Source organism: Nesoenas mayeri, assembly GCF_963082525.1.
Source record: "Nesoenas mayeri genome assembly, chromosome: 5".
NCBI lineage: Eukaryota > Metazoa > Chordata > Aves > Columbiformes > Columbidae > Nesoenas > Nesoenas mayeri.
The window spans coordinates 67,111,668-67,138,677 of record NC_137548.1 but is presented as its reverse complement, the minus strand read 5'-3'; the positions used below and the strand labels follow the sequence as shown (position 1 = coordinate 67,138,677).

Below are 27,010 nucleotides of genomic sequence, written 5' to 3'. Positions count from 1 at the left end.
TACCCTTATGGGTTATACCAGTATAATGTCTATTTTGGCTGTAAGTTTCTTGATTTGGGTGGGAGGAGAGCGCGTACCACCATTTGGGGTACAAGTCTTCATCACAACGCAGTTGTCTCTGTTACCAAACAACGGGTTTTTAATTGGTATTAGAGATTAAATCACATTCCTGATTATGACACCAGTGGGCAAAGCTTGACTGCAGATGTACTTATGCCTGGATTTGTGATCTGAAGAGCAAAGGTGATGCGTTTCCAGCTTTACACAGTCACTGGAAATGTATCGGAGAGGAAATCCCGATTACCGTGCTGCAAGACGCAATAATTATGGGCGATATTTCTCCTTTGCTGCCCGTTCCATAATGACTTTCTATCACAAAAGCAGTGTCGAGAGGTGCGTTTTCTCATTCCCAGGTCTGCTCGTACCTACCGAGACCTGCCAGATGTGGTGTTTGTGAAATCTTATGCCATGAGAGGCTGATTCATACCCCATTGCCAACCCAGGGGAAATCCCCGGTGGCATCATTGGGCTCTGGCCCATGGCCAGTGTCTCGGTCACTTCCTTACTTCTCTCTCCTACATCAGGGATATTCCACAGCCGTACCAAGGCAGATGACAACATAAATCTCGTCTACAACTATCTCGTGTGAGTCATTTTTCCAAAAGTAAATAAATCTTCCCTGTTTCCTCTCACCCGCAGCACCTGGCAAACTGTGAACTGAAAAACTGAGAAAATGTTTCGTTTGTGAGCCAGCTTAGATCATTCTACAAATCTTTATTTTTAATTCCTCGTTAGGAAACAGAACCAACTGGCTGCCAGAGGAAGCGTGCCCCATTTTTTTGGTTTTGATTCTTCTTGCTTGGCTTAGTAACGTAACTGACAGTTTCTGGGTTTGCCCCTGTAGAATTATATACCTCTATTTGAAACTTTTGACAAATCGGTCTCTTTTCATTCTCCCTCTGCCGTAAATTCAATCCATATGTCTTTAAAACATCCTTTCATAGCTTTAACATGGCAAAGGAAGTGGCTTAAGCTCTGCATAGGACACACTGTTATTTAAAGCAAGTTCTTCTAGTTTGCATGCATCGCTTCTATTAGCTCTTAAAGCCTCGACTTCCTAATTATTCAGGTTACAGAGGCCATTGGCAGAGTTTTCTCCATTAACTAACAGTGATGTACAGTGAAGAAGCACAGCGGGACAAATCATTCCCTTATCCTCCAAATGCCCAGGAAGTTTTTGGATGCAGCCTTTGGCTTTTAGCACCGAGCAGGATGTGAAAAGGGTAGGAAAGATCGATTCAGCGTACAATTTCAAAAGAAAACATCAAGACAAAGAAACAAAGCTCCCGCACAATGCGCCGCCGTTCAACCAGTGGGATTTTGTTTGACAAGAATACGCGGCACCTACATGACGGGAGGTCACTGGAATAGGAGCAGAAGTATCTTCACATCGAGGGCTGAATTGGGGTCAGAAGGTGAAGGTGGGAAGGAAACGTTGGGTCTAAGCTGGGATATATTGGTCTGGCTGTGCATGGATCAAAGCTGAGAAATCAAAAATACAGGATGCAGCAGGGTAAGAGCGCAGGCACTCGTGGCTGTAAGGGTCCTTGTCTGAAATAATGGGGGATTTGGGCCAGGGTGTGCGGCTGGAATTGCAGGGTAAATCCGTAATTAACACATGGTTGCAGCTGAACACAACTGAACGTGTGGTAGCAACAAGGGCATGGGCTGCAAAAGGCTTTTCAGAGTCCACCTGAGCTGCAGATGCAGCATCACGCCGTGTTTCATCAGATCCACCATCCCTGCTCCCACATTCCCATCCTTCCCTCTGTGCCACACAGAGCAACACAATTCAGCTCGTTGATTATAGAAAAGCTATTCAGCTAATGGATTTCTGGGAGGAAAGCAGGGGAGGCAATATTGGTTTTTTTGATCTCTATGTTGCACTGATTTGCAGCGTGGCTGCAGATCTGCAATGCTGGACCAAAGATAAGGGGTGAAAAGGATGACGGGAGGAGGTGAATGGCTGCCCTTTATAGAGATCGTCTGCATCTTAACATGAAACTACATTGGGTTTTTTGTAGCTGCCATTCCCGGCCAATTCACCCCAATGGTCTCTAATTTGCCAACAATGCAAATGAGTTGGAGGGGTGTGCACAAAGTGGGATTGGGTCCCAATAGCTACACAAAGCTGCTTGTAAATCCATCGTTCTGCTCAGTTACTGTGCATTAATGCTCACATTTGAGGAAGGTAAAATGCAAGGAGTGTATGTGTGGTGAATACATGTGTACGGTGCAATTATCTTTCTAATCTCTCTCGTAGAGGGGTCATTTATAGAGATTAAAATATAGGCAACCTCAAAACTCGTGGGTGTAGTTTGGCGTATCCAAAGGTTCACACATGCAGAAACCACAGTCTGCGCCTTTGAAACTGCATGAAGGTTCAAAGAACTGGCACAGCCCGTGGTTTTGTTTTCGGAGTTGCAAAGATTGCAGGTACCGTTTACCTGAGTCGGACTCGAGCTTATCTTCCACACCTCTGAAAATCAGGCCTTTCTATCTAGCAATCTGCATACAGCTGTTCAGAGCCACACTGCGTGCGCGCAGCCGGCTTGTTGCGTAAACAACATCAGAGGCTTCGCTCAAGCTTTTCATGTAGTTTTATCTCCCCTGCAATTTGTTTCTAGTTTTTAAAGGCTGTCGAAACATCCAGCTTTACTCCCCGGAGCCTAGTTTCGCTGTTTTTACAGCACCGTTTGATTTTAATTGAGCTGTTCAAAAGACCTCGAGTCCCCCGAGAAAGGCGCCAATGTGTTCGTGTTCCCTGTGGCTGCTATCGGGGCAGAGATTTGCTTTTCCATCCACATGACGGGTCTGTTCTTTGCTCTTTTCCCAGGTGTGCTGTCTCTACCTGCCTATTTCAGCCCATACAACGACGGCTCCATGTGCAGCGATGGACGGGCCGATGCTTACGCCCAGCTAGAGCTCCGAACCTTAGAGCAATCCCTGCTGGCAACTTGTGTTGGAAGCATCTCAGAGCTGAGTAAGTTTGGGATACAACCAAAACGCGGGTTTCTTTCGGTAAAGCCGGAGATCCAGCCCCTCTGCTGTTGAGGTCAGTGGGAATGTTGCTGCTGTTGATGGCGTGAGAGGCGTTTGACTGAGCTGAGATTTAATCACTTGTGGCGCATTTCATTAAAATCAGATTTTTTCATTAGTCGCTATACTTGATTCACCCTGGAGATGTGGCTTTTCTAGCCTTTTGGCTAGTTAGTGGTATTGGTGCCAACAGAAGATAGATGTTTATACCTAGATGCCTCTGGAGACTTCTGGTACATTTGTGGAATGCAGCAGCACCTCCCTCAGATGGTGGAGGGTTCTTTTTGTGCAGTGGAAATGTCAGGGCTGCAGGATATTAAAGGAAAAGCTTTTTGGTTACTTAAAACACAAAAAGCAGAGGGAAAAAAAAAATCTGAGAACACTTTGGTAGCAAAAACTTGTTCAAAACTTTATTTTTTAACGCTAACCAACTGAAATGTTCCGTTCCTAGACTACTCACAAAGCCCCTTTAAAGTAAACAGAAATGATTTGTGTTTTCCCGGTCTACTTTTCCCTCTGCAACGTTTCTGCTGGCATCGCTTCCGCAGCCTCCGCCATCTGAATGCTAATGAACGTCAGGGCCAGCAAGGAGCTTGTGGCTTTCACCATTTATGTTGCAACCTGCCTTAATTTGAGGTTTTCAAATTCCTTTAACACACCTCTATTTATCCTGGAACACAAGAGAACGTTTGTAGTGTGGGGCTAAGATTGAATACGGCTTCCTCTCTCTCTTCCCCCATCCCTGCTTTGGCCAACTTGGTCATTACATGCAGTGAATAGATCTCCTGATACAGTTGCCAGAAAAATAAAGAGAGTGAGTGTGCAAAGGAGAAGGAACGTTTTTCTGAGCAGAAAATTTGAATTCCAGATGCATTTCTGCTCCAACTGCACAGACTTCTGTGTTAGTACCAGCACCAGAGGATTCATGATATTCCCGTAAAACGTTTGGATCCTGGAGATCCAGGAGCTACTGAAGTAGAAAGGTAGAGATGTTAGAGGGTTTTTCCATTCCAAAGCAGCTCCTTAAGCTAAATATACTGTCTAACAAACAAGCTTTACATTGCAAGCTGAGATTTTTAATACTCCATCAATCTGAACCGCTAATAATGTTGTCAAGTTTAGACGTAAAGTAGCTTTTTGGGTTTTCTCGCTAGAACCTCATGGGTTCAGCTGGTGGTTGTTTGGCAAATTCAGTGTGTTTTTGTCAGATATAAGCGAACAAATAATAACTTCCTGAGAATTTCGGGGAGGCGGGGGTGACATTCATATATGGCACAGCTCAGTTCAGGGCGCCTTCTCAGGAACCAGCTTTGTGATGGGGCGACTATTTCGGTTCCATCCTTTCCCAGTATTGTAAGCGTAGGATACAATAGAGTAGCGTTTCCTGTGAGAATTTTAGGGGACTGTAGAACATAAAGCAACAGAGGATTCTCCCAAGGAAAAAAATAGATCCTAGCTATGTATAGTAATCTATAGTAATAGTTCAGCTCACTGGCATGGTAGTCACACCACTCAAAGGTGTAGAGTCTGAAGTCTTTATTGCAAAGCTCTTGAGAGTCTGTAGTGCACCATAATAAAAGTAAACAGGGTGTGCCCAAAGCAAGATTATTAGGCAAAACCAAGCTTTACGTGGCTGCAGAGCTGCTGTCTTGGGGTCGTTGCTCTGTGAGCTTGCTAAAAATCCGCAAACTTAACATACTTTCTGAGCAGAAACTGTGATATGGGTCACCTTGGTCACCTTCTTCCAGGCTTCAGGTCCACCAGAACCCTGACGCGGAGGCACGCTGGCTGGAGTTCGAAGACCAAGAGGACTGAACAGCCTAGAAAGCTCCTGGATTGAGCTTTTACAAGGCTCAGGGGCAAATTTCTAGCAAGCTTGTGACAGTCAGCAGGATAGAGATCGGCTTTTTAATAAGAGAGTCAGGTCTTGTTATTCCGGAGAAGCCTGCAGCTACAGTTAGCAGACCCATAAAAGAAGGGATTTCTATGTGGACCGTAACATCATTAATTTGTCACGAGTGCCGAGGTGGGAGGGTAGAACGTCATAACGCAGTTGAAAGAAGTGGGAACAATCCCATAACAAAATGGTGATGCCAGAGATGAGAGGAAAATATTTGTACTGGTTCTACAGTCTTTGGCTTGTGAAAGCTGGGCTCCCAGATTGGGTAGTGGACATTTTGAAAACATATCAGTAATTTTTGTAGGCAGGCAAGAAAGTGGTATACGTGGTGGGAAAGAGGGGAAAACCAGCATTAGAAGAGGGTTGAAAAATCACTGTTAAGCTGTTGTTCTGAATGTATGATGACTGAAAGAAGTTTAATTGTGTATTTTTAAACTGATTACTTGTCATTTGAAAGTAAGGTAAATTTCCTATATGACAGCCTGCAGAGGGGCAACTTGGGGCCATCTTATGCCTTTGTGGAGGAAAAAGAATATGCGCACACAAAGACCTTCCTCGTAGCTGCGAGAGAGTTTGTTTAGTTGAAAAAGTGCACTTGGGAGAACCGTGGATGAATGGCAGAGAAATGCTTTTTGCGTTCTTTCTCTTCGTGCAGGTGATCTGGTGTCCCGAGCCATGCACCACATGCAGTGTTTGAACACCGTCCGCCCCGGGATGAGCCCCGTCCGGCAAACCCGGCAGCAACAGCCCATCTCTTGGTCCCCCGACGCTCTCCACACCCTCTACTATTTCCTCCGCTGTCCGCAGATGGAGTCCATGGAGAACCCCAACCTCGACCCGCCGAGAATGACCCTCAACAACGAACGGTATGTAGAGCGGTCAGCTGTTAGTAGTCAAGGAGTTAGGCTGAGAAAGTGCCTTTTGTGGAGTAACCATAGAGTAACATGGGCAGCTTTGCGGGATGCTACCTGTCAGGCATCAGTTGTTCCTGCGGTCGGGCCAGATTATGTTGTCAGCCTTGCCAAGTTTACAAAGCCTTGGAATTGGGACTGGAAAGTGAGCTGTTTTTTTCATGCAGTCTTTCCGAGCGAGGCATTTGCTGTACGCTGCCAACGAGGCTCGTCTAGAGACGCTGCCAAAAGTACGTGTGGTTGCCTAAAGCGGTGAAGACCTTACCAAAGAAAACGTTACCTTCTGAATAGCGCCAATTAACAATTGTCATCGTTCTCGGGAAAAGCAACGTTGTGCGCCGTCGGGAGGTTTGGAGGGATTTACGAACATCCTTCTTGGGGATTAAATCGGTTGGTGCAGTGCAGCTGGTATAGAAAGAGATTTATACAGGAAGCCAGTGGGTCTCCCTAACTTCTGCCAGCATCATCACCGACTCTGAGAGTGGGACCATTATTAGAGCGGGGCAGATATTTTCCAGCGGGATGTTTTTTCTGTTAGAAGCCTCCCTGGTTTCCTTCCTGCCCAGCTCCTTGGCCGTCTGCCTGACAGGCTGGTGGCAGCGATTGCGGAGGAGCCCACAGAGCCCTGGCCGCAGGTTGGGTTCCTTGATGGGTCAGGCAGCTCCTGCTCCTCAGCCCCGACCTCTCCGGACTTGTTAGCTTCCCCCCCAGTTTGAAAACGCACGTCCAATTTCGTGTTTATTTCAAAAATAAGTGCGAAATTCTGCTTTTTTATTAACCCCACGCTAGCTTAATCTTTGGATTTATTTTAGCCTGCTGGACGTTTTGCCAACAGCTCCATCCTGGCCCTTCACAAAACAAGCCCATGGTTGGGAAGTTTCATAACGTTGTGAGGCCACATTCCCAAAAAAAGCAAGGTGCTTGTTGGACGGGTGAGCAGGGAAAGGAGAACATCTCTGCAGCTTTGTAGATAACATCGTGTCTTCTTCCCACCTTAGGGTTTATTGTACTGAGCCCCAGCTTCTAAAGTTGGTATAAAACCACGGTAACATACAAATAAGTAATTATTGCAATTCATTCTAAAAAAAAAAGACAAATTGAAGCCTCCCTCTCTTCTTCCTGTCTTCTGCTCTTAAGGCTCTGAATTTTCTGGTAAGGGTGCAGAAAACAGCATCTAGAATTTCAGTCTTGGGAAGTTACTTTAGATTAAGGGAAACTTCAAATAAGGAGAAAAGTATTTAATTGTCACTCTTAAGCTGCCTGCTTTGCCATCATATTTTGCTGGTGTGTGTAGCTGCCTCTGCTGGTCACTCGTTTGCATTTTCTCTTGGTTGCTGAACCATCTTTCTGTATGTCGGTGTCGTTTGTGCTGGACCCAACTTCTTTGAGGCCTCAGCCTAGTGGGAGCTCAACTTTTACAAAGATTGTGTTTCTGTTTGTCTGATCCTCCCCCAAAATCCTTTCAGAAAGAGCAGTCTGTGAGTAGCATTAGAGGCAATTGATATAAACATGTGAAGAACTAAGGGGAATTAAGCGAAGTTGAATAAAATAGGAGTAGGAATGACTGGACAACTCAGAGCCCGTTGGTAGCTCTGATTTGGGGCTCCCTAATCCTAATCAAATGCTCTATCTAGTGCAAAATGATTTATTTTGCATTTAAAGCTTGCACACTGTGCAAAAAATGAGCTCTCATGGGGCCAGATTCTCTAAAGTTGTGCCGCTAGTTCCCACAATCGTACAGCTGAAGCTGCTAAACAGCTTGTATCAGAAATGTAGATTAAGCTTTCTGTTTTGTGTTGCGTTCTTTTCAGTACTTTCAGTATAATGATGTTACCGCAGCTACTTGTTTTGTACACTGAGGATAATAAATGAGTTAAATCAGGAGTGTGGTCATCTCTGCAATTGCTCCCAAACAATGATCCTCGCATGGTTCACCGGAGTTTTGTTGGAGTGTGGGCTGCAACTCTATTCTGTTTGGAAATCCGCACTAGATCCCATAACAGCTGGCGTAAGGGAAATTTCTGCCATTGTTTCCTGACCAGTACTTAACTGCAAAGGAAATTAAAGAGGATATATTAAAATGGAGGAAAAAAAAATGACATTGGGAAAAAGAAAAAATAAACGTAAAAACAACAGAACCTGAGGACCATTGGTTGTAACAATTGGCTTTGAAAAGCTTGTAAAACTTGGAAATTAAATCAGTACCGCCCAGTATACCAGAAATTAACATCCAGCCCCACATTTCATTTGTTCCAAGATGTGTTTGTATGTGTCTTACCATTCTGATCCCTGTGCGCGTTATTTAGCGTAGCCAGTGCGATAACTTTTGCTGCCAGAACTTTATACAGGGGATAGTTTACTCTTTGGTAGCTTGAGAGCAGAGGTGGTTGAGGCTGCATGTGCAATGTCGGACTCGTGGCATCGTAGATGAGGGCGCTGGTTCACCTACTGCGACTTGGCAAAGCCGGCAGCCCCGTTATTTCACTCTTTCTTGTGCTAAATCAGCTGCAAACTTGGTATTGCCCTTTTGCACATTTATGCACATTTATTCTCTGGAATATACTTGTTACATCTGCAGTTTGTTTTCTACTGAAAAAAACATCTCAGTGACAAGGACAAATAGCGCTGACCTGTTCTGCGTTTGGTTGTGTTGCGTTCCCCGGGCTCCTGTGTAAATCTATCAGCATTAAATACTAATCTGAAATTTAGCGAGGAAGAGGGATGGTTGTTAGAGCTGCAGATTGGGTCAAACCTGATCTCGGGAAGGTCTGTGAGCCACATTGATTCAGTGGCAGGAACTGCAGTTGTTGGTACATCTGGGGACCTGACGACCTACTGTCCGTCCTGCTCGGCGTGCTGTTGTCTGCGAGCTTTCTGTGTGTCACACTGCGATGCAAAGTGCTATGAAAATCAACACTGGAGGGTCTGGAAGGTCTTTACTGTCATTCACTTCAATGTGAAGGCAAGCATAGAATTCAGGTTTTGAAACCGTGCCTAATGGGGGGGTGTCATATGCCAGAAAGGGCTTTTAAAAAGCCAGACGAGCTTCTGAACGTATTCTGCAGCAAACTACAAGGTATGAAAACAGACACATTTGCGAAGCACCCCAAAGTACAGAGCCAGTTTAAACTAAACTGCGTGCCTTATCCGTGCTAAACGCTTCAGCAACTAAAGAACTGAGGTGGGTAAAGTGCAGAGTCCTGCAGGAATGGGGTGGATATAGTGGCCTCTCTAGAGCTTGGCAGAGTTTTCTGTTTTGGCCTCCGGCATGTGAATGATTTGGATACCAATAGATTGAAACTCTGGGAAGTTTGTGGGTTGGTTATATCTGGTTCTGATACTTATCTCCAGGTGAAGGCATTGAAGCAGCAGAAGCAGAGGAAGCAGAATTAGAGAGAAAGCGCCCAGGTATCTTAAGCAAAATATTAGAAGCATTTCCAGGACGAATTACTGTGTGACCGAGCCAATGACCCACTTGGAACCCCAAAATGACATTATTTGCTGCATGGACAGTAAACCATCTGCTGTTTGGTGTCAAGTAGGCCACCTAAGGAAGGATTTTGCAAATAGAAAGTGCCACTTGCACAATACTTGGCAAACAAACTAACCCCTGAGGTGACAACAAGCTGCTTTACTCAGTGATGCTCCACCTGCCTGCCTGAAGGCTGAGGGATGTCCGCACCGTCAGAGAGCAGAGCTGTATTTGTCACTGCAGAAACAACTGTCTCTGCGGGGCGGAAAGATGTTTTTGAGTTTCTCAGAGCTCATAGTCTGTATTGTCAGAGGGCAGACAATATGTTTTTGGACCGTGGAGAGTGAGGACGCGTGGCACTCCCCCGCTCTCTGCTCTGTTTCTGCTCTGGGTTCTTTCCCATCGCTTATGTCAAGCTGGCTGAGCTTGGAAGCGCTCCACACCATTAGATCATGTCCCAGAGCACCACAGCGAGTTTGCTGCCATTGCTTGGGATACTGCGACTTGAGCAGGGCCATCCAAAGGTAAACGAAGTTTCTTTCGCCCTTCTTCGCTTTTTCCCAAGTGGAATATAAAGCTTTTGCCTTGTTTTTAGTGGTGTATCATGGCAAGAATGCTTTCAGTGATACTTAGATGAGGGAGTATTTGCTCTCTATAGAGCACAAACTGAGGTCAATATTGTAGTCTCATTTTACAGCTGGATGGATTAGTCTACCCTGTGTTTATTGACGGCCAAGACAGTGGTCCAGCCTTAAAGCTGGAAATAGGAACCATTGACTGCCCTCATCCTATCTCTTTTTGATTATCATGTGCCTACAGCATTTATTGTAGGAAAGTTCGCATGATCTAATACCTAAGAATAGGCAAAAAAAGTTGGATCCTGCTTCCTTGTAGCTGATCATGCGTGTCTCTGGTAGGCTGAGCTTCCTCCTCTTCCAGCTTCCCTGTGTAAAAAACTATAAATTATGTTTGCCTGTTGTTGATCTTGTTGGTCTGTAGAATGTTCTAAAAGTAACTCTGGGCTTGTCCATCAGCGCCTGTGGATCTGGCCATGTCAGACCTTTCTGAGCCATCCATGTTGCAGACGTGCCAAGTTTTACATGTTGCCTGAGTTTACTGATGCATTATTTTATCCCAAATATGAGTACAAACCAATTTCCATCAGCAGAAGCACACAGACTGTACACATCTGACTCTGCCGGTGAAAATCCAGTAAAACGCCAGTGAATTCCAAAGCTGATGTAGCATTCGTCAGCTGCCAACAGTGAGGTTTGAGGCTTGCCAGTTTGATGGAAACTCACAGCTCTTCAGCTGGAAAAGCTGCGGACACCGCAAGAAGCCAACTCGCAATCACACAAGGGGCCACCTCGTAAGAAAAAGCTTCGCTCTCTTTTCCATGCACAGTGACCTAGGGTTTTTTTTTTTTCCTACTTTCAACAGGAGTCTTCCCGTTGTATCTGTTACCTAACACGATCCAGAGCCCATGGAGAAACATCCAACTTGTGTTTTTCAGTAGGGTCGAGCAAGAGAGATGGACCAGTGCCTGCCCTCCTGTGCCGCCTTAGCTGGGCAGGAGGAAGGAGCTGAGTTATCTGCTTGGGTTTTCTCTCTGTAAAGTATTTACAATGCCTGCTCTGAAACATTATTTATTGGGAAAGGATTAAAAATGCATCTGATACTGCCGGAAGAAAAGATTGTAGTGCTTTCACGCTGTTTTTCTAGTGCTGTTTGCTCAAATGATATATTCTTCCAATATTTGAGCTATTGCTTTAAATCATCATTAGTTGGAACACTTGATATTTTTTTATCTTGTGGTGTATAATCCAAATTTACTCTGGCTTGCATGGAAACCAGAGATGGATCTAAACTAATAGTTCCTGACAGAGCGTCAAAATCCTGTCCAGGCGTCCCTGGATTCAATAGTGATCAAGTTTGTATCTTGGCTCTTAGATTCCCAAACTCATGCTCAGACCAGATGGAGTAGAGCAGTGGCCTTATGACCTTCTGTTACCTTTCATACTTTGTAAAATTCAGTCTATCTGCATTTACATCAGAGACCTGCATTGACTTCTACTGAGAGAAAAATAATCTCTGAGTAGTTAGTGCAAAGCACTGATTTCCAGAGCCTTCTGGTGCAGTTTCCCTGTCAAGAACCTTACAGTGGTTGAAGCAAATATTTCTAAATCCCCAGTGACCGTGTGATGAAGGTTGCCTCCTCATCACATTTTCTAAAGTTCACATTTTGAAGAAAGCATTACTTTGATCTTCCTGTGTACCTTTTTACTTGATGATCTATGGGTGCATCATTAGAAATAATCAGCGCCTTCGGCTCTTTCCCTCACGATTAGCTGCTTTCTTCCCCTGAGTTCAGAGGAACGCCTGGCACAACTAAATCTTCATTCTGAAATTGCACGAGATGGGAGCGATTTGTTCGCACGGATCAAATTTACACAACGATATCCATTCATATTAAAGAGAATATTAACATCGCGGTTATTAATGTGAATTGCCTCTGCGTTAAATGGGCATCAAACTGGCAGGGAAGGAAGGAAAGTCAGGAATAAGCTGCAGCTCCTGCTGCTGAGATCTGCGTTTCCTTGAGCTGCATCCTCAGCATCCCGGAGAATTATCACTGCTTGCAGAGCTATTAAGGCTTTTCAGGACAAATCTTTTCTCCAGATGGATGTTTCCAGACTCTCATTCATCTGTCATGAGGCTTTTTTCCCCCCCTCTACTCCCTTTAACTGCAGGTTTATGGAATTTTATTAAGTGCAATAGCTACATCATTGTCTGTCTTTTAGATTTATCTGTGACCTAGCCTTTCCTCATTCGAATTTAATATATTTGTGTCTGAATTCTTTTATTTTACAGCCATATCCCATTGTTACCGTGCCACGTCAGGAGCAGAACTTGATCCACTTAGTTTCAATGACCTCGGTCTTTGAAAAGGTCTGAAATAAAATAAGTTCTGCAATCTCTTGTCTGAGAGACCTTAATAAGTTTATATTCTGTCAGAACTGCCTCGCCAGTCAAAAATAGGTATATAGGAATAATAAAAGTAAGTGATTTGCTTTTAGAATAATGCTGTAATCATACATTCATGTTTAACGGTACTTAAATCCACTCAGAGCATCCATGAAGTCAATGGGGTGATTACAGAAAGATGTGGTGGTGACCGTATTCCCCTTGCAATAGTCCCATTGATTTTTATTTCGTTCTTTTTCTCCCCCAGAGCTATTTTAATCTAAATATACTGATGAAATATAGGGACACAGAAAGAAACCTTACATTGAACTGTGCTGCTCTGGCATTGCTTGTTCAGAGTGGACATAAAAATGTGCCCCTCTTGTTTTGAAGGGGAAAAAATAAGTTATTTGCTGTAATGAAAGATTGATTTAGTCGATTTATTAGAAGAATAAGAAGGCTATAAACAGATAAGATCAGCTCCCTTCACCAGCAGTAAGGAGAGAAGCCGGTACGGTGTATTTTTGCCTGTTTCAGGCTTAATCGTGATTTGAAGATATTCATTCACTGGGAAGATGGAGTGAATGGCCCTATTCCAGAGGCCAATAATCCACAATCAACATGTATCTATTGACTCAAATTGCCTGTTAATTGTCAGTGCTCTTCCTGACCTTGGGCAGGATCATGTATTTGTTGAGCCCAACCTAAGTACTTGCGATATATTTAATATCTTCCACAGCTTTGAGAACTGAGAACATATATTATTAAAGAGGAGGAGTCAGTAGCATTGTCACACTTGTGCTGTGCAGCTTTCACCTCCCTTCTCTTTATGGTGACATCTCAGCACATGGTAGAGCAGTAACATCTAAAATAAAACAAACCACAGACACTTAGAAACTGCCGATTTTATCAAAAGTCAGATCCTGTGCTACGGGAACTCCTGCACATGTGTTCCTGGTATCCAAACTGAGATGAAATATTTGAGGTTTTTTTGGTTATTACTCCAAATAACCTGTGGATGCTCTGAGCACTATAGCATTGGGTATGTGAATTAAAACCAAGTCACATTAAAGTCTATAGGTGACAACCAGCAGCGATGTTTGCATTCCTAGAAATATTCCTGCCTTTGCCTGGCATGATCTGTTGAGGTATTTCTAAGTCTCTTCTTTTTGTTGTTTTAATTGTTCACTTCTTTGTAGTTCAACCATTGCAGAATTTGAATGTGAGGGGTGACCTTGGCAGTAGCGAAGGGATTTAATTGCAAACCCCGAGGATCGAATTTATCCAAGTGTAACTGCTGAAACTGCCAATGCAGTCTACTCTGAATTAGGTGGTTTTTTTCTCCTGTCTTTTATGTTGTTCATATAAACACACACTGCTTAATTATTTTCTTAGCTTGGTGTGTCTCACACCTGGGACAAACTAGCCTTTCTCCCATTTTACTAGCTGTAAGCAATTTGTAGTGGTGGTGGAGTGTTTCCAAAGCATCCTGTATCTTCTGATCTCTCTGTATTGGAGCAGGGGTGTGGTGCAAACACGGATTATTGAAATTCTCCGCAAAATTGCGAGGAGAAGAATCTCACTGTGTGCAGAATTGACTGACTTGGCACCCAGGGAAAGAATTGCAGGTAAAAAAGAGCACATAGTGAAACAAAAATCTGATGGTAATGGCTATATGTGAATCCATGTGACTAAAGGGGTCTTAGATTGTCTTCAAACCTTGCTGCTGTGCTTCCACTTACAGTATTTGCCCCTTAAAGTTGTTTTACCCGTGTCAGCCCAGTAAATAAGTTCCCAGTCACCCATGAGCATCAATATGTTGTTTCCTAGAACGGGCTCTTCAGGGGGTAGTTGATCCTCACCCCATACCTATAGGAATTAATAAGACATTTGACAGTCTATCCTGTCAGTTACAAAACTTTTGTTTGAAAACCAGAGTTTTTTGCTTTCACAGACATTTCCCAGCAGACCTCAGTGCTGCTGGAAACCCCTAGAAAGCCTTTCTTTGACCTAACCCATTTCTAGCAAATACCCCCTATTTGTAAAAAATGCTTGAAAAGTAGATAGATGATCTTTGGCTGTCTCGTTTAGCAACGAAGAGATTGTACCCACTGTGCATGTGTGTGTGCAATATATATATATATATATACACACACACCTGCAATTACTATAACCACAGCTACAGTAATTACTGTAACTACTGTAAAGATGTCCAGGGTGAGTTCTTGGCTTCTGCTCTTGCGTTTCCATCTGTTCAGATAAAAAAGAAGGTGCAGGAAAATGAGAGCCTGGCAACTTGTCTGCCTGGATTCTCTGGGCTGGTACCAACAGAAATCTCCAGTGCCTGTAGGTACCTGCATTGTGTTTATTGTTTGCTGTTGCATGATGAGAAGACTAAGCAGCAAGCCAGCATCAAAAATGAAGGAAAAATAATCCAGGGAAACTTAGAACAAAATTGTTACGGCATGTGCTACTAAAAAAGCATTAAAAATTAATAAGACAAGGTCTCCTGGATTCTTTTTTCACCTTTTAGGCATTGCCCATTGAAATAGTAGAGGACTGACTGAGAGTTTAAATTTCTCTTCTTGACTCTGGCTGCTTCGCTGTCATTTAATATCAGCCTGTCTCCATTTTTCTTAGGCGTAGTTCCTTAAAGACAATATTGTGATACCAACATACTGCTCTTGTAGCACACATAAGTAAAAAGCAGTAACTCCGTGGTTGAAAGGTCCTGAGCATATTGCAAGCAATGGCGATGGTAACAAGCCAACAAGTTTCTCCTTGTTCAGTAATGGCTGTTTCCAATTGAAGTTAATATTATTTCCTATTGGGCTGAATTACAGACCTTCGCTTGCAGAACTTGCCGGTTTCCTGAGGAAGGAGTTACCCGGTGCTTTAACAAAGGCCACACTAAATAAAGGCACAATTCTGAGCTTTTGCTGGCAGGTTGTTGGGGTTTTTGCTCTGATTGTTCCTGACATCTTTGTAACCCAGAGCTAAGAGCTCAGCTCTCCTGAAGAGTAAATGTTTCTGGCTATAATTTATGATAATGGCAACAATCATTCTTTCTCTTTGACCTTGTGGAGATTAGAAACTAAGCTTTCCCCGGGGTAATCCTAGGTTGGTATGTCTCTGCTTTGTTTCCATTTTAAAGCAAACCCCCGCAGTTTGCACTTTTCTCATCCTATACATACGAGTGCATGTACCGCTGTGACCTGGTGGTCACACACCAGCTAAACTGCGCTGTTTTCATCACATGTTTTTACAGTAAACGCTGAACCGGCTGTTTTAAAGAGCATATCTGCTCTGCAAGACAAATCCTATTCAAATGAGTTGCATGTCTGAGCTGATTCAGCTCTGGTCCGTGGATTCTTCTGGGGCTAAACAACCTTGTGTTGATCCGACGCTGGTCTAACGTGTTTGCTTTGAGAGGAAAGAGCCCGAGCTGTGTTTTGCTCCTACTGCTTATCGGTGTAAATCAGGAGCAATGATGCTGAAAGGGGAATTTTCAGCCTGGAGTCCAGTTCCACTGAAGAGTTTGTACTTGAAGTTCTTTCTTCCATGGGTCAGAACCCACAATCATAATGGCTAGAGGATAGAGGGGGGAGACAGAAGCTGTAAGTTTTGATTCCTGGGCTTGCTGGAAAATTCTGTGCTGCTGCTCTAAGGCTCTCAGCCGTTCCTCACCTCTCCGCCTTCCTTCAGAAATGCAAAAGATCCTTCCAGAGAAACCCGGGGTCCTTCTGAGACCTTCGGAAGTGCCAGGATTTCTCAGCAGAAAAGGATGAGTTGCCCATGGAGCAGTGCTAAGAGAAGATGGTTAAGCTAAGAGTTGAAAGGACATTAGCATGAAATTATAACAGGACTGATATAACCTGCTCAGGATGTATCTTCTTGTAATTATCTTGCTTCCAGCATCCACACTGTGTGATTAAGTTACCTGCACCGTGATGGGTAGTTGGGACTCAGGTCCCTCTTGTGGCTGCCAAATTCTTCTCTGAAGAGTTGGTGCATTAGAACATCCCAGAAACGCGTGTTGCTTCAATGACTTTCCATCTGGGCATCCCCTTCTTCCTTATTCAAGGAGTCACAATAGTTTAATTAACTCACTTTGGAAGCTCTCTCGGTCTGCTAAACTCTCTGTGTTGAGACTAAATATGGAGTAAGAGGCCAAACTAACTTCATCTGACGGTACATGTAGAAAAGGCTTTCGTGCTAGGATAGTGATTGTGTTACAGTTTTGGCTATTTACAGCTTTATTTGCATAGTCAGGGCTTAGAGGTACCTAAGGCAAATGAAAACTAGTTTATTTCTCAAATAATTTAGCTTCTCCTGTTTTCTTTGAGGTGAAAACTCTGGGAAGAAAGATACCTGTTTCCCATGTTTCATGTACATCCTAGTGATTACTCTTCCTTTGTGTTTGGAATGCAGAGCACTGGGTGTTGATAGAAAGATTCAAGCAACAGGTAATGAAGTGTAGAGCAGACGAATCTGAACGATATTTTTCTCAACAAGCTGAAAAATAATAATTGTGCGCATTGCACGTGGCGATAGAAGTGATGTGTGTTTAACTTTGCCATTTTTGACATACCGCTCATCGATGCTTCTGGGGTTTTACATCTGCTTTCTGGCAGCGGAATTTTAATGGGGCTGAAAATAAAAATATCCTTGTAATTAGGTATTAGAAACAAAAATTATCATTTTGTCATGCTCGTAATTAGCTGGAGCTTGGAGTCCTGTGTTCCTGTAGTAACCACAGGGCTGCACCCTCTGCAATGGCCACAGAGAAGCAGGTTGGACCTGTTGCAAGAACAGGTTTTAGCTCTATTCTCTTAACTCCCATTAGAATATTTATCTAACCTATTAATACAGGCTATTTAAGTGTGCCTTTTTAGAGAGAGAGATGGGGTAATAGATAACCTTGATACGGAGAGTTGTATGACAGTTGGGATTTTTTAATTACCTCTTGTCGTGGGGCTAAACAAACCGTGCTAGTGTTTTATTCCATCACTTGCAAACTCAGCATAAAATCTGCAACTCCATAGTTCAGAGTACATGAGATATAAACCTTTGCTTTCTAAGAGAAAGTGACACCATTTTTATAGTTCAGTGGAGATGTCAGGAGGCTGCTACTATGCAAGGTGGTAAAATCTTAACTTGACACAATGTCCTGTCTGTATTGTTCTTGATTAGACCAGACTTATCTGCTGAAAAAATCTCCTGTAGGTATATACTGAGGTATTGGAAGATGATATTATTTGAAATTCACTGGAAGTTTCTACGCTATAACAGTCAAAGCAAGAGAGGGTTCAGCAATAGTGCCGGCAGAGCCAAGTGACTGTGCTGAAAGCAGAGTTAATAGCTGGAATTTGTGGCATCTGCTCAGACGCTCCAAATGTTGAAATTTAATTCATGCGGACTCTAAATTTAGGATATTTGAAAACTGAAAGAATTTGGGCTTTAGCTTAGTCCACCCATCAGAATCCCATGATTAAGAAGTTACGTCTGCCATTTGTAGTTCATCCATATCCATTGATGTGACCATAAAAATCACAGTGATAGCATAAAAACCATTTTGAAATGAGGGGATTTCACAATATTAAACACAAAATGACAGAGGACATTTCTAGTCTGGCATGGAAGGGCTGACTTCATCTCACCAGGTGTTTTCTTTAAGTTCAGGACATTTCTGTTGGTTATAGTTCTCATATCGATACACTTACCTGGCACTATTTATTTAATGATCTAAGGCAAAGCACAGACATATAACACATTGTGCTTTCCAGTAAAAAACAGAAACACATTCATTCACCATTGGTACCAAACATCTTTGGGTGAAACAAAACCTTCTTCATTTCTGCACTGTTGCTCTTCTCAATATTTTAGACAAAAACTAAGGAATGAAACAGAAGCTCCTTGAAGATGTAGGTGAAATATGTTCATTGAGCAGCTTGCCATTAGGACAAAGTGTTCTATTGCTAAATAATAGTTAAAAAAATGCCATACTGGTATCTATTTTATCCAGCAGTGAAGTTACTCCTCCTTCTAATCCATCATTAATGACAGATCTTACGTGTCTGAGAGAGAAGATGCTCCCTATTCACTCACAAATGTTACACCCCATGGGCTTGATTGCCATTTATTCAAGAAAACGGACTCGTAAATTTTGATTGTAATACAGCAGCCTGAAGCTGGGTTGTGCAATTACGCTGTTGGATGGAGCGAGCGCCTGATTTTAGTGCGCGTGTTACGTTATTGTACCTGGGAGCTCCAAAATCAGCTCTTTTCATCCCTATTCCTTGGTGTGTTCCTCATGTCTTTGTGCTAAATTAGTTTCTGGAACTTTTCAGATTCCAGGAATGTGAAAAACTGAAAGATTACTTAGATTTTTATGAAAACACTGATGTCAGCATCAGGTGAGATGGATGTTACGAGAAGGACACGGTCACAGCGGTGTGATATGGCACAGAAGTGTAACATCAGTCAAGCAATTAGAAAAAGAGAGGTTTCATCAACTTTTTCTTAGCCCTGAAAACAAAAGAGTCATCTTTCAGCATTGAAATGGCCTCTAGATACCATTATTTTCTGCTTGGAAATTTCTCTTTTGAAATATTAATTAGGTTTTGGCTTGTGCTGCAAGGTGCATGGGAAACGTTTCCCTAGTTGTTGTGAAAACCCTTTGCTTTGCTGAGGATTGTCGTCGTTTAGCCCAACAAACTTTTGCAGTTATAATTAAACAGTTGTCAGCATTCCAGAACTGCACAGAAATATTTATCTTTCTGGCTTTTTGTGCACACAGTTGTAACTAAATCGGGAGCTTCAGGCAATTTTCATCAACACGGCAACACTCTGCCTGCAGAATTTTGCAACTGTGCCCCAAAGATCAGTTCTACCATTGAATCTGGCAGATTGGTTTTGGCTTGAGAATTGGCATATGTTTCTAACATATGCACGTTGGCAAATCAGATTGAAGTCATAACCAAGAGGCCTGTTATCTCAATCCTCCCAGTGCTTTGGGAATTAAGTATAATGGCAAAAAAAATGGATGAAGGAGGAGTCTCAGCACCAGGTAGTGAGGAACCACGCTGATAAATCTGCTTGCAGATAGCAATGTGCTTTTTCATTTGTATTTCTTTAATGTGCCAGCGTAGCTGCTGGAATGAACCGTAGGAGTTACCTCTTGGTTTTTCTGCCCACAGGATCAAGGCTGATTAATCCAAGAATAGCAGACAGCCCGTTCTGGCTCTCTGCCCGTGTTTATCTCTGCCTATCCCATAGCATGCTGCTACAGGCTCATTTCTTTAATGCCTGTAGTTTGTATTTGCGTCCTGCTCCAAAATGTCCCGGGGTTTTCCTTTTGCAGGAGGAATTGTCGCACACGGCAAAGTTTCCCCTTGGTTCTTGGTATCAGCCTCCACGTGTCAAACTGATTTGGGGGGACCCAGATGTGCCAGACGCTGCTTATTTTCTATCAGCCAGTGATGCTCGTGAAATAAATGAAAAAGTAGTAGTATTTAAAACAAGGACACGAAGGGACTTTTTGGGATTTTCCACGTGAGTTGATTTTGGAGGACAGCTGTAAGTTAGAGGCAGTTTGCGACTTGTTACGTAACTCAGCACGAGCATGTTTGCGCTTTGAGAAACTTACACAAGGAAGAATGACAATTTCTGAGGGGCGTGAAAATGCAAAGTGTCCTTTCTGTGGGTCTGGGCAGAGCTGAGCCGACACAGGTTCCTTCAGAGCGGCTGCTGGGAGAGGGCTGGGATGTGGTCAGGTCTTGTATGGAAAGCACTGGGTCATAGAGTAATTTGGTTTGGAAAAGACCTTTAAGATCATCAAGTTCAACTGTTAACCAAACACTGCCAAGTCCACCACTGCCCCATGTCCTGAGAACCTCATCTCCATGTGTGTTCAACCCTCCAGGGATGGTGACTCCAGCACTGCCCTGGGCAGCCTGTTCCAATGCCCCACAGCCCTTTGGGGAAGAAATTGTTCCCCAGATCCAACCTCAACCTCCCCTGGCGCAACTTGAGGCCGTTTCTTTGTGTCCCTGTCTCCCCTCAGCTCCTGTTCTCCAGCTGAACCCCCAGGTCCCTCAGCCGCTCCATCACACTTGTGCTCCAGCCCCTCACCAGCTCCGTTCCCTTCTCTCAACTCACTCCATCACCTCAAGGGCTTGGTTGGCATGAGGGGTGCAAAACTGAACCCAGGATTTGAGGTTTGGCCTCCCCAGTGCCAGTACAGGGCGACAATCCCCACCTTGGTCCCAATGCAGATCCCAAGTCTCAGCCACACACTGACGGGCTCGTGCTGGAGGAGAACACTGGCCTAGGGTAGGGCTGGCATTGGGACCGGTACCTTCGAAGGTGTGCTGGTCTATGAATGCTTGCAAACCAGGGTAGTCACCTTTTCATAAGAGCTGGGAAAGGCTTAATAGATCTCATGGAAATGCCTCCTGTTTCTGTGGTAGGAAGAGCTTGTGTCTCAGTGACCACGTGAAGATGCTCTTGGCTGGTCAGAGGTGGGATTTGACACCCGGGTCCTTCCAACGAGATCTGTAGAACTGTCCTGTGCGAGTCTGGCGGTACAGGCTGACACACACAGGTCACCGGTTAGTGCTGTTTTCTCTGTCTAATTCAGCAGATGTGACAAGAAGTCAAGTCCTCATAGTTGCATCTGCTCTTCTTGCGCGTGATTTAAACGTACAGCTGTGCGTTCGCTGAGGTCAAGGCTGCAGGGAGGTTCGGAGTCATGCAAGAGCAGCTCGTCTCCCAGATTGTTTGCAGCCATCTTCAGCTGATGGAGAATTTTAGGCTGTCGAGGAGCTGGGAGCAGCAAGAGGAGCACGATCGGTGGTTTCCCTTCCTCCGCGGTTGCTCTGTTGAGGTGGGTGCTCGCGGTGCCCGCCCGGGATCAAACAGCTCTGTGTGCGTCTGGGGGAGCAGATGGGACCCGGTCACATCCTTGATCGCATAACCACGGCCATATTGTTGTGCTTAAAACTATCGTGTACATCTATCTGACACTTATCATCAGCTCTATACAATTTGAGTTGGTTTTAATTATTTTCTGTCTTTCTAGAAACCATGAGTCCCTTCTGCCACAGCATACAGATGTTACAAATATGTTTTTCTAATGAGACACATAGCACATTCCAGAGCAGCACAGGGACTTGTTTCCAGCCTGAAACCAGAATATTTTCCCTGTTGTTAAAACAAAGTTAGCAAAATGTGATTATAACAAATAAACCACGGACTTGAGGGTCCTTTTTGAGATTCATAGCGAGTTCTTAATTATTACTTAATGGATTTTTTTTTTTTAGTAAGCTTGAATTTAGTTTTTACTTTGATTTTCAGTTAACCTGTCTGATGCTGCACCTTATTTCTCAGTGTGGTTTGCAGACAGGGCTGGAAAAGATGCTATTTCTGTCTGTGGTTACCAGGATTGCCACGGAGGATCAGAGCTGCCAGTTCTAAATTTAAACTATTCTTGTACCATTTCATATTCTATAAGCAGAGGAAACTGTGAAGGCAGATTCAGTGGAGAAAGGATCCCAATAAATGTAATATTATCCAGATGTTTTTCATTCCATTAGCGTCTGGCTGAAGGATAACTTGCCAAACTGTGGAAGCTGGTGTATGGCGTATCCAAGCCAAGACCTTAGTAACTTGATAATGATCCACTAAAATTTGAGAACACTTATCTCCTAAGATGTGACCCCATCATCGTTTCAAGGGATTTCAGAAGAAACGTTTCTTTTCGGGCCAGTTGGCTGTGATTGAATTTGTTCTTCCTTTTCCATGAAGATCTGGGACCGTCTGCTTTGAAAGACACGTGGCATTTGTTGAGATGATCCTTGAATCGGATCCAGCGTGGTAATTCCTCTCTGTTCTCTGCACATGTGGGAGGGTTTGGAAAATTCAGGAAAAATATTTTGAATCCGAAAGGAATGGCTCCTGACTTAAGCTGGTTGTGTTTTGGAGCAAAGATTTTGTGTTTTCTCTAAATCATAATTTCTCTCGTTGTTTTATTCACATATAATTGCATAGTCTAAGATAGTTTTTCCCCTGCAACTTAGGAGTTCAGTGTTTGAGAATCCAAACTTTAAGTGTGCTGCCATTATCCGCTTCAGTGTGACACGGTTTAGATTTTGGGTGCTCTGTCTTGATTCAGAGTCTTTTCCCTTCTCTGACTTCGGAGACTTCACACTTGCTTTCTTTTTGACTTTTTTGCCATCCTTGGGGTTTTTCCGACTTGGTGTAAAGTTCAAACAAGGCAGCTTCCCCTGGCCACCCTCCTATAGGATTCACCATTGTGTTGCTGATTATTCCCATCAGTCCAGCTGTCACTCCCAGTATTCCTGCTGGTCATATAACTCATGTGCAAAATGGCTTTTAAACTTATTCCCTTTTATTTTATTAAAAAAAAACCAAAAAAAACAGGTGCAACTGAGCTGTAGCTTTTTATAGCTGTTTTAATTCGCTTTGTGTTACTGACTTTGAGCTCTATCATTTTAGGGTAAAATGGGACTGAACCGTAGAGTTTGGTTCCAGCATTAAACCCAAACATCAGCTCACTGCACTGCAAGCCTGTCTTTTTTCAGTCCTTTGCAAAAGAACCTGCAATGATCTCTAAATATTTGGGATTGAGGCATGTAGCCTCTCTGTACTTACAGCAAATCAAATATTGGCACTTTACTTACAGTAAATTGAATATCATGGGCTACACTGCTCTGACCATCAGCATTCTGATATTTACACGTGTTTTGTGGTGCTAAAGTTTGCAGGTGTTTAAAATGCCAGCACATGAAGAGAAGGGTTGTTCCATCAAACCATTTAGGAGAATATGGGTGAGGGTGGATGGGACACTGTCCCTTGCAGGACCTGCCAAGAGGGACACAAATCCTGCCCTTCTCACCTGCTGCCGTTAGGTCAATATTTTCCTTCCTGCTTTAGAAGAAGGAGATTCTTGTTTGGAAGAACAAGGTGTTTTTGTTGCTGATGTTGCTGTCACTGTTGGCTCCCTCTTTATTTTGCTGCAGCAAAACAGGAGGCTACGAAAAATAGCCCAGGAGAGGAGAGGTGGCTGTGGGGAAAATGTGCGTCTGAAAGCCAAGCTCCAAGTGCACTGTCCTACCATTAAACACAGAGGAAGAATACGATTTTCTAGCTCCTCTGGAGCTCTTTTCTTTTTCCATACAGTTCACCTCCCTCTGCCAAAAATGCCTTGGCCCCAGTGCTCTTAAAAATCCTCAGAAGAGCCCCTTTTGGGGACTAGTTTCTTTGTGCTGCATGAGAGTCTGTGATCCCACAGCGCATCCTCAAGGGCTGTCACACAGGATTCCCAGATGCCAATCACGTCCTAGGCCATTCTAATCAAATTAGTATAATATATTTTCCAGGAAAAAAGTTACACCTTGCTATAAATTCTCTGCTAGGTGCTGCTGCTACTATCCTTCATTGTTTCTAGATAAAACGAGGTGTTTTAGTTCAAACGAGGGGCAAAAGCCCACAGTCGGGTCCAATCCCATTTTGCTCTCCACCGCTGTGTACTTTCCCATTTTACGTGTGGCATCACGCGAAGACGACTTCAAGAAATGAAACAAAGCAATGGTGACATTCTTTTTCGCAGATATCCGAGAGTTTGTGTCCCCAGTGAACAACCGCTGCGAGTGCGACACTTTCCCAGGGCAGGATCACTTTGTGTGCACAATTTAATGAGCTGCCAAATGCTTCTAAATGTCAGAAAGTCCAGAGGAAAACGCACAAGGCAGACTGAAATTAATTCTTTAGCTTGCAGCATCTCCCAGTTAATTTTCCATGAAGGTTTTTTCCCCTTCCCCTCCTCCAGTGTTCTTCAGACTGTGAAATGATCAACGTTTCCCTAGAGGCAGATGGACGCCCAGGTTAAGGGCCACAGGGATGAGAATTGCATTTATATTCTAGGAAAAAAAGAATAATGGCATTTATTTCTAGTGCGGCGCAACCCAGTGTTGGCGTTTTATTCAGCTGAACTGCATCTCTTCTGCTCAGATCATGCAATGATATCGCTTATCTGAGGTAGTGTCAGTAAGCAAAATATGAAGAAAGGAAATAGCTGGATAAAAGAAGAATATGTGCATTTTGGGGGGAAAAATAGAAAGCACACCCTCAAGCTAAAAATTTTTAAGAGAAGTAAAGCTAGAAGTCGTTAGAGTCGCTCCTGATAGAATAAAGATGTACCCAACTTGCACAGCAATGCCAGTGGTAGGTTTGGGATAAATTAGGATGGCAATATGAGGAAAACATCCTTCCTGTTATTCCTTTTTGCAATGCGCAGTCTGCTCTCCTTTGGGCACAGGGTAATTAGGGGAGTTTTGAAGCCTTTGGGAAAATCTGTTGAGATGAAAAAAAACAACAAAATGAAGAAACAAAAATATTTCTCCTTCCCATTCCTCCCAACCTGGGTTTTCCACATTCAAAGTCTGCTTGTGCATGCAGGCCATTTATAACCCTGGCACACCTCAGTTATTGACAGAGTGGAAATTTCTTCATGGTACGTGTTATTTCTGGTGTTTGCTGAGCTGCTCGGTGCTGTAACCATGACCAGGATTTGGCTCGTTACCTGATTAGATTACCTGATTCTCTGTCCATGAAGGTGTCAGGGAAGCCTAAATAGCTTCTCTGCCACAAAAGGTGGCACATAAATCACTTGTTAAACGAATTTTTCCATTGTTCCTGAGGTTTTCACCCTATTGCCTTTTGAGTATTTAATTCTGGTACTTTTAGCCTAACTCTCTGTCTCAGGAGCTTTGAATCATAGAATAGTTTGGGTTGGAAGGGACTTTGAAAGCTCATCCAGTCCAAGCTCCCTGCAATGAGCAGGGCCATCTTCATCCCCATTAAAGAAGCTCTGCTGAGTGATTAGAAAGTCTAAAGAATGAATTCAGGCTCCTCCCTTAAGTGTCTGAATTTAGAAGGTGTAAATGCCTCTATTGTAGGGCAGATAAGGGTTGATGTTTTCTGGTTTCCCAAATGCCTGGAGGGAATTGCTGCCCTTCCCATAGGGAAGTCAGTCAAACTGAATTTCCTATGCTCAAGGGGTTAAATTCATCGCATCCCATGGATCTGGGACAACTTAAAAGCCTAAACGGGTTGGAGAAGCCAAGCTGGGCTTCCAGAAAATCTTCCAACTGATGAGCTAGTGGGTAATTTTTGAAGCGATGAACCCTGATATTTAGATTGTTTGACATAGAAGTAAACAGGTAAAGCAGCAAGTGGATGTCCTGTTAAAAACACCCTTGCTGGTGGTCCTGGACCTCTGGTTTTGTAGATGCTGCTTCACTACTCAGGAGAAGGAGCAGAGAAAAATAGCGATAGTGCTCTTGTTTATAAAGAGATGATGGCAGCGGTTCAGAATGAGCTTTGCAAAATGGGAACAAGTGGGGGACATACTTTAGAGCATGCAGTTATTCCACCCCGAAGGACATTCAGAGTCATACAGAGGGAGTTCTGCTTGCAAATCCCATTATTGATGGACGGTTTCAAACGGGATGGGTGCCGCTTGCTCTTATTGTGCGCACGCATATGGATGTGCAGCTTTGAAAATGCCTTTCATGGGTTCAGCTCCTTTCATTAACGCCAAAATAATTTTATATCTGCTGGTATATCGCTCTTTTTTCTTCGTAAAGGAATTGATACCTTCTCCCCTCAGTTATTTTCTTTCAAATGCTTAAGTGAAAATGGCTTTTTTTCTTATTTTATTTATTTATTTTTTTTACTCCAGCATTCATAAATTTGTTAGTGGAAATGGGAAAGGTGGTTTCCATTACACTCCTGAGCCTTCCAGAAGGGCAGCAGGTATCCTTGGGGAAAAATCAAGCAAATAATAGATCAGTCTGAGAGGATGGGTGGATATGTTGTGTATGAGAGTGTTATGGCACCCATATATTATTGTCTAATCTCAGTGCTCTATGTTCATTCCTATAGCAGGAGTGAGCTAGTCCAAAGGGGCTGTTGTTGCTGTTGTTATTACCTTATTTATATTCCTTTGTTGCCTTGCAACCCTTCATATCAAGCAAAACCTCACTGTGTTTGCTGGACAAATTAGGAACAGATTGCTTTTCCACAAAATGCTTATAATTTGTACATTTAATCTTGCATAGAGATGTCTCCATGTTTAGTTGTTGTCTTTTTGGTTCTACTCATTCCTCCTTAGCAAAACGGTTAACAGTAGAACACAGGTCACAGAATCACAGCATGTCCTGAGTGGGAAGGGACCCACAAGGATCATTGAATCCAGCTGCTGTCCCTGCACAGGACAACCCCAAAATTCACACCATGTGTCTGAGCGCATTGTCCAGTCTCTTCTTGAATTCTTTTTGCAAATAATCCTAGTTTTGGGGGTACTCTGTGAACCATATGGGCCTGCCTGGGCATATACCGTCTGGGCAGACTAAAGGCATCTGAAAACAATTGGGTAAATATGAATTCAAGTAAAATCATAGGATGGCATACTAAAAGTAATAATGTTTTTATTTGCCTTAGACACATAAATATTAAAAATGTTTGACTTAGTTGTGGATGGACATGTTATGCCCTTGTAGGAAAAATCACCTAATTAATTATAATTTTATTCAGACTACATACTTATGTAGTCTGAGTTCTAGTCTCATGCTGTAATGA

General features: G+C 43.3%; 1 protein-coding gene across 1 annotated transcript in view; it reads left to right on the top strand.

Annotated features, from left to right (window-relative positions):
- The window catches only part of ABTB2 (ankyrin repeat and BTB domain containing 2), a gene marked incomplete at both ends in the record, with an annotated part of 120,355 nt that overhangs the window by 70,510 nt on the left and 22,835 nt on the right, over positions 1-27,010 (top strand). Inside the window, 2 exons of the mRNA XM_080345476.1 lie at positions 2,897-3,043; positions 5,655-5,865. Coding sequence (XP_080201602.1) covers positions 2,897-3,043; positions 5,655-5,865 — 358 coding nt within the window. The remainder of the gene's footprint in view (positions 1-2,896; positions 3,044-5,654; positions 5,866-27,010) is intronic.